This window comes from Corvus brachyrhynchos, unplaced genomic scaffold (genome assembly GCF_000691975.1).
Source record: "Corvus brachyrhynchos isolate BGI_N302 unplaced genomic scaffold, ASM69197v1 scaffold4, whole genome shotgun sequence".
In the NCBI taxonomy this organism is placed as follows: domain Eukaryota; kingdom Metazoa; phylum Chordata; class Aves; order Passeriformes; family Corvidae; genus Corvus; species Corvus brachyrhynchos.
In genome coordinates this window covers 287,724-295,226 of record NW_008237878.1, presented here as the reverse complement: position 1 = coordinate 295,226, position 7,503 = coordinate 287,724, and the positions used below count along the sequence as shown (strand labels likewise).

At 49.3% G+C, this 7,503-nt stretch overlaps 1 protein-coding gene across 1 annotated transcript in view; it reads left to right on the top strand.

Annotated features, from left to right (window-relative positions):
- The first annotated feature begins 6 nt into the window (after nt 1-6).
- Nucleotides 7-7,503, top strand: part of TRAIP (TRAF interacting protein) — a 19,808-nt gene continuing 12,311 nt past the window's right edge. Inside the window, exons 1-3 of the mRNA XM_008632284.2 lie at nt 7-909; nt 2,152-2,235; nt 6,134-6,173. Of these exons, the coding sequence (XP_008630506.2) occupies nt 664-909; nt 2,152-2,235; nt 6,134-6,173 (370 nt within the window). The 5' untranslated portion in view covers nt 7-663. The remainder of the gene's footprint in view (nt 910-2,151; nt 2,236-6,133; nt 6,174-7,503) is intronic.

The window sequence follows — 7,503 nt, the reverse complement described above, 5'->3', positions numbered from 1 at the left end:
GCAGAGCCAGTCTCACAGGGCATTTGGAGGGAGAGGTGTTGGATTATGGTGAAGCCTCCCTGGCAATTCCATGCTTTTCTTGCTGTGTTGCAAGTGTCTGTGTTGAAAAGAAATGGTTCTTCTGAGGAAATAAACTTTGTGTGGGGAGGGGATGGGTATTTGCTTTCCTGGCTAACAAGCTTGGAGAGAGACCACGGGTGTGATTGTCACTTCTCACTCAGCAGTGCTGCTCGGGCCTGCTCTCTTTCAGCAGCCAGCAGAGCAGGAAGAGCTTCCAAAGGTAACCTGCCAGCTCCAAATCATTACCCTGCTCCCAAAATAAACCTTTCCAGTGTGATGTGATGGCTTGGTTGCAAAATGCATTAGTGGCTTTCCTGGGGAGCCCGGCAGGTTTGAATTCATCATCTCAGAGCAGAGCGAGGTGCTCCTCGCTCCGCAGATCCACGTTCAGTGGCACCCCTTGGAGCTGACCGGGCTGGGATCTCAGCTGTCACATCCTGATAGAGCAGCCCTTGTGCCACACTGTGTGCGGATGCGCTCGCTCCTGTGAAGCTGCAGCTGTTCAAAGCCTGTCTCCCAGAGAGATCTGAGCTCTACAAAAGCTCTGCCCTGTTAAAGATAAGCTCACATGCTAAATTCAGCCAGGAATTGTCTTGGAGATGCATGTGGAGCATGCGTGTGGAACACAGTGCTCCTGTCGGCCCCAGCACCGGACTGAAGGTTTACGGTTCTGCTTTAGTGTGCAATGAGGAATCACATCCTGACGTCTCCTGGGGAGCTGGGGGATGGCCCCTGGAAGCAGTGCTCCAGAATTTTGAGGATTTACTGTATGTTTTCCTTTTCTTTCTCAGCCTCATCCAGTGGTTTGACACTGCACCGAGCCGGACATGCCCGCAGTGCAGAACCCAGGTAAAGCCATCCCCTGTGCACACCTGTGGCATGGTGCTCTGCAATGGCACCAGGGAGCCGTGGCCTGGGGTGATGCCAGAAAAGGCTCATGGTAGAAAGCAGAGGGACTTTCTGTCACTTGGGACTCTCCAGAGGCTGAAAGGATGAACTCCCTTCCACATCCCTTCTGGTAGCAGTGGGCTGAGGGTGCCCTGCCAGTGTCTGCACTGCAGCCCCTTTAGAAAAGGGCTCTGGGTTTCCACAGTTTTTACTTAGGCTGGGTAAGTATTGGCATGATGACAGAAGGGGTTGCAGGGGCTTAACAAGGACACCTGACCTGTGTTTCTGGCGTGCCCAGCCCATTGCTGTCAGGTGAACAGCCCGTTCTGCTGCACGTGGGCCTTACAACCCCTCCTGGCTCCACAGCACTTGACCCTCCCTTGAGAAAAGCAGTGACTGGGGAGGGAAGGATGTGCTCAGCTTCTGAGATAGGAAGCTGAGGCTTGGGTTTCCATTGGCCTAACAGGGACCTGAACTTCTTTGAAGTCCCTTGTGTCACCAGCCTTAATGCCACCAGTAGGTCTTGGCATGCAGCGGCTGCAGGAGATGTTTCCTTGCTCTCAGATGTAAATTTTCAGCCAGCTGCTACTTGGGCTTATTCTCTGTTCGTGCTTCTTTCCTCCTCTCAAGGTCTTGGCCCTTGTTCCTTCCCTGACTTGTTGATTCCCTCTGTTCTTCTCTGCCTCTTACATCTCTGGGTTACCATGGAGTTATCGCGAAATAACATCTTATGTGGCAGTAACCATGCAATTAGCTGGTGTCATGACTGTATATAATACTTAAAACACAAAGCTGTAACTGCATGGGGGAGGTGTGGAGAGCTATCAAATTCAATTACAGCACCTTCTGCCTGCAGAAAGCAGCACGTACTTCTGTCTTAGGATTTGGCATCATGTTAGCTCAGCATCAGCTGCTTGGGCCTGAGCTGCCAGAGAACAGACTGCGCTCGATTCAGAAATGTCTGAATCTTTCTGCTGCGGCTCAGGAGCTTGGCTGGAGTCACACTCCCAGAAACTGAGTGGGGGGTCTGCTGCTGTGCTGTTGAGCCAAAGCAGAGCATCGCCACTAATGGTGTCAAACACGTGATCTGATTTGCCTTTCATGGCCTTGTCACAAGACGGTACCTTCTCCCCCTCCATCTGTCTTCCATATCCGTTGTTTCCATATTTGTACCCATCAAACTCTTCTGTCTCCTGTGTTTAGGTCAGCAAAAGGCACATCATCAATAAGCTGTTTTTTGATGTTACCCTGGAGGAGCAAGCAGCACCGGATGCTGAGACCTTGCAGGTAACTTGACTGGAGGGTTCTTTCCTCATGTGATGCTTCAGCCTCCTGGAAGTGTGGCCTGGCCTGCTGGTCCTCTGCCAGCAGGTGCTTTCCAAGCTGGAGTTTGCTGTGCTCATGTTTCTGACCTGAAGCATATTGGTCTCTGTGGTGATTTAGCATTCCTCCTGACCAAATCCCCTGTGGTGACTCAAGGAGCCTCCTCTACTTCCTGCTCTTCCTTGTACTTCTCACTTTACCTGGAAGCCTCCTGAAGCAGCATCACATCAGACTGCTGTTTCTCCCTTGGGAATGAGGGTACGGAGCTGTTCCCGAAGGCAGGAGAAGGGAAATCCGAGATGCAGCAAATTGCTGCTGGTATCTGTGGCTTGTGAGCCCTGCTAACCCCTCTGGAAAGAAGGGGCCGCTGGAGGAAGTGCCCCCTCCTCCCTTCTGTGCAGGGAGGTTGGTTGTGCAGATTGAAGGGTGTGGGGCAGTGTGATGATGAAGTCATGATTCCTCAAGAGAGATTAGGAAAGGGATTGCTTGAAGCCACACCAGCAGTGGTGAACAGTGGGGAGGCTGGGTCCTGGCAGGATCTTGGCTGGAGCTGGGATGCTGGGTGGTGTGCTCCAAGTGCCACCTTTGGGTGCGGAGAGTTGGGGGTGAGTAGGGATAAACACAGAGTGGCTGTTCCATGTTCTCCTTTGTGTAGTGGGGATGAAACATGGCTCCTTCTGTCTTGGAATTATCTGTTCCAAAAAAAGGGTGGCCAGTTGACCTCGGTATAACAGGACGCTTGTACCCTCTTCTGTTTAGAAGCAGCATGTGCAGCAATTACCATAATTAACAGTTGCCATGACAATTCTATATGTACTTCGTATGTCTTTAAAATGAAGCCAGCCAGACTAGAATGTCAGTATCACTGTCTTTCTCCAAGACTGCCAGTGATGAAACTGAAGGCCAAAGTGTGCTGAGGAATGGAGGAGCATCCTGGGCACTGGGAGCTGTGTGCCCTCGCAGCAGATGAACATTTCCTTTTGTACGTATAGAGATCCGCTCTCACGAGTGTAATGAGATGAGTGACTTGGAAATGGGTTCCCTGGAGAGAATTGCCCTAGAAAATCTTCCTGTTCCCTCTCACCCCTGCCCCAGGATCCAAAATGGGTTCCCCCAGCCTTCTGCTCCAGGCAGGCTGTGCTGAACTGCTCCCTTGCTCAAGGGCAGGACTGTGGAGCTGCTCATGCACAGCAAGCTTAATGGTAATTCCTCCTGCTCCTATAAATCTTGTGTGTGTCTGTCAGAGCAGCATCTAGCCCCAGTGTACAGCCTGCTTAATGAGGGCACCGAGGTCACCAGCAGAAAGAACCAAATACTTTTCTGGGTAAATCAGCATCATTAGCTTGTGTGGGTATTCACTGCTGTGTGCGCTGGTACAGGTTGCTGCTGCGTTTGTCACCAGTTTCATGTGGTGTGCTGCCTTGTTTTTGGAGGACATGGAGAACCTTAAGAATACAGATGCCTTGTTCACAATGGGTGAAGGACTAATTTCCATCTAGGTGGGAGGTCTGTCTGTGATGGAGTGTCTGATTCTGGCCAGGCAGTTCAAAGCAAGTATATGGTGGGCCAAACCCAGGCTCTTCAGAGGATGAGATAAGAATTGCTGGCATCCTCGGCCAGAAGCAATTTCACTTGAAGAAAAAAAAAAAATCCAAGGTTTGTGATGAACCACTGCCTCCAAGAGCCTGGGCATAGAGTGGTGTTCATCTCTGTAATCAACTGGAGCTGTATCTGTGCAGCCCACAGCTGTCCTGGAATGAGCATTTGGCCTCCTGCCATGAAAAGGATGTGTTAGAAAAGTAAAGTGTGTAGCTGTGGTCTGCTTGTCATCTTGGGGAGGCAAGCTTGGGATTCTCTTCTGAGTCTTTGGTACCCAGTGAAGTGATGGGAAGAGCTCCCTCATGATCTGAAACCCCTTCCTGTTGTTGCAGAATTAGCTGCATTATCTTTTGAACAGTAATTGTCTTTGTTGCTATTCCTCACTCTTGCTGCCACTCTCAGCCAAAGGAGTGCTGGGGCTGTTTTGCTTTCCACCCCCCGGCTAAAACTTCAACGGAAACACCAGTGGGAACCTGAATCTCTTGAGTAGCTGCAGACCACAGGCTCAATGTCCAAGCATTTTTTTCATTACTGAACCTCAGTTTAACCTATCTTGATTTTAAAGATGGTCCTTAGTGAGCAGAACAGTCTCCATGTGGCTGTTCCCAGAGCAGGAAAAGGGTGAGTTTTGCGGTGTAACACCTCAGTGAGTCTGTCAAGAGCGGCTTGTGATCTGGGGAGCGGAGAGTCCTTCTTCCGAAGGAGATTTCAGCTTGGTGAAGAGGAGGTGGGGGAGGATTCCTGCCTGTAAACCTGCTGGGGAAGGTAGAAGCCTTGGAGGACAGCTGTCTGTTTGTGGTCAGGATATACTCGTTTGATCTTGGGAAAATGTGCTCTCGTAACTCAGCCTGGCAGAGAGAGGAGAGCTTTTTTAGAGGAGAGAAAATTGGGAGCAGCTTTTAGGAGCTGTGGTGGAGGATGAGGGATTTCAGATTAAGTTGATGAATGAGGTGATGTTACATAGCAGCCCGCAGTAGCCCAGGATTTCTTTGCTATCATGATAATTAGCCCATCTTGTGAGCTCACTAATCGTTCCTGAATAGGACTCTGAGGAAGCTACTTCAGAATAGTTCCTGCAGCAGAGTTAATTCCACATTAGCCCTCCAGCAGTTGTGCCCCTTGGGGCAAATCCCAGTCAGCTCTGCTAGGCTTTGCATTTAGTCCCTTCTGCTTACCAAGCTTTACATCCCACATTCTCTTTCCTGCCTTTATTGTCACTAGCAGAGCCTCGCTCCAGTCCCATCAGAGCCGTGGTCACTGCTGGTGCTATTCTCGGCTCAGATTTGCATGTAGCATTCTGGGTTGCACAGATTTGTGTGCCTGTGCTGGCATTTTATTGTGGTTTTATTCCACTGCAGTTCTTGCCTGACTTGTTATGTGCTTTCCTCTGCAGTTCTCTAACACAGCTTTTTAAGTCATCTTCTGTTGACTCTTTGCTGCATATATTTCTCTCTGGTTTTTATTTTAAATATATATATAGATATAAATAGCTTCTCTTTTTTACCTCTCTACATTTCCTTTGGCTATTTGCCAGTGTTAAGTTATATCACTTCATTATCTCTAATTTAAACTACAGGGCATTTGCTGCCTCTTTCTGATCCTTGATGAAGGCGTTAGAAATATTTGATGTTTCTCAGACCCTTGTGGTACCCAGGAGATGTTGTGCACTCTCTGTTTGGCGTGTTATGGATTGGTTTCTCAGTGATCTGTTTCCAGCCATTCAATTGAGCTGTTAGCTCATATCAGCAACCCAAACTGCAGTGAGTTCAGTGTCAGCATGTCTGAGTGCATGCTTGGTTACCTTTTCAGATCTTCGGATGTGCCCTCCTGTCTCCCACCTGCATCTGATTAAAGTTCACTTCAGTTTAAAGAACTCTCAGTAATCCAGTTAGTCTGGCAACATCCCTGCCTTATTGCCTTGTTTAGGTAAAACATTATAAAAATTGTTCTTGCCTGACTTCCTGTGTTTCCCTGAGAGCCTTCCAAAATTATTCAGCTAAAACAGGATGACTGACAGTGTGAGAAACACAAGGTTGACAAGGCTAAGACAGAGCTGCAAACCTCTCCTCTCCCCCTGAAGAATGCCAGTTGGAGGTGCTCTTTCCGTTCCCTGTGATAGTCTGTGCTTGTTGTTTCGGTGTTCCCTCCTTAGTACCTGCCTGGTCCAAACGTCCTGCTGAGAAACCTCTTAGGTCTTTTTAAGATCTGGTGAAAGCATCTCTGCAGGGCATTTCCTAATGCGTTTCTCTGTGTTGTGTTTCAGAATGAACTGGACAAGGTGAAGGCTCAGCTCTCCTTGAAAGGTGAGTTCCAGCTGCCTGCAGGGGATTGGCAGCCCACAATCAGCAGGTCCTGGGCTCTATCTGTGCCAGGTGGCTTGCCCAGGTCTGAGGAACCCTTGTGCAGAGGCCACCCCTCTCTGAAGCTGAGGGCATGATTCAGACTGCAAACTGTTTTGCTAGAACAACTTCTTCAGAGCTTTTTCTGAGGCGAGAACACCTAAAGCTGTGCAAAGCTTATATGACAGAGCCTGTGTCCACAGCCTGGCCCAGGTCTGCTGTACCTCAGGAACTCACTGTGGGTTTAAACAAGAAGATGCAAATTTTTTGCCCCCTTCCTAATCACAAGGTTACAAAATTGCAGCACAGCTCTATCCAGAATCAGCTTAAAAGCAAAAGCCTTGGTTTGCTTGCTGGGAAACTCACAGCTGCGTATGGCAAAGGCTCATTCCCTCCAACAGATGAGAGAGAGGGTGAAAGTGGTGTCCAAAAGCAGCAGTGGGAAGGCTTCGGGTTTGTTTGGCTGTTGCAGTGCCACATGTGTCGCGCGAAGAGCAGACGGAGTTCAGTGTGTGCGCACTTCCATCTTCCCATCTTTAATTTTAGAGGATGTTTGAGGGAGGCAGGAAAAGCAAAAGCCCTGGAGACTTGTCGATGGGTTTTAAGCATCGTCTGTAGGCAGCCTGTCATCAGAACATGAGTCATGAGCAGCAAAAGGAAAATGTCAGTCTAAGTGACAGAAATCCTAAAACATGCTAGCAGAAGGAGGAAAAAAAATGTTTAAAGAATGCTGGGGGCTCACCCACGCCCTGAGAGTTGTCTTTCCTCTGTGTTCCCTGCATGCACGAGACAGACATGAATAGCCAGTAGATTGAGGATTCAGTCCTTAGCCTGAGAGCAGAATTGGATGGTCTGCACGTCTCTATTCTGAGGCCTGTTCTCCTGCCAGCTTGGTTGAGTTTAGTGACTTGGTAGAGAGCCAGATCTTCTGGGGAAGGTGGCTGGGATTCTTGCTAGGATATTATCCAAGAAAAACTGCTTGAAGGCCCTGCTAATCTTCTCGGCTTCTGGTGAGTAGAGGTTGGATTTGACATTCCCTGTCCCATTCTCTTTTCATACTGGAAATGCGAAGCTCCTTCCCGCCTCCTGCCTCCTTTGCTGTGGGTACTCTGCTCTCTGCTGGTTCCTGTGTATAAGTTCTCCACGTGAAGCTGTGCTCTGCTGTGTGTGCTGCAGAGGAGCTGTGGAGCTGCCAGGCTCTGATCAGCCTGCAAATGGCTCGAGAGGTGCTGAGCTCCGAGCAGACCCAGCAGGCTCTGTGGGAGGCACTCTGAATGAGTTGAAAACTCATTCC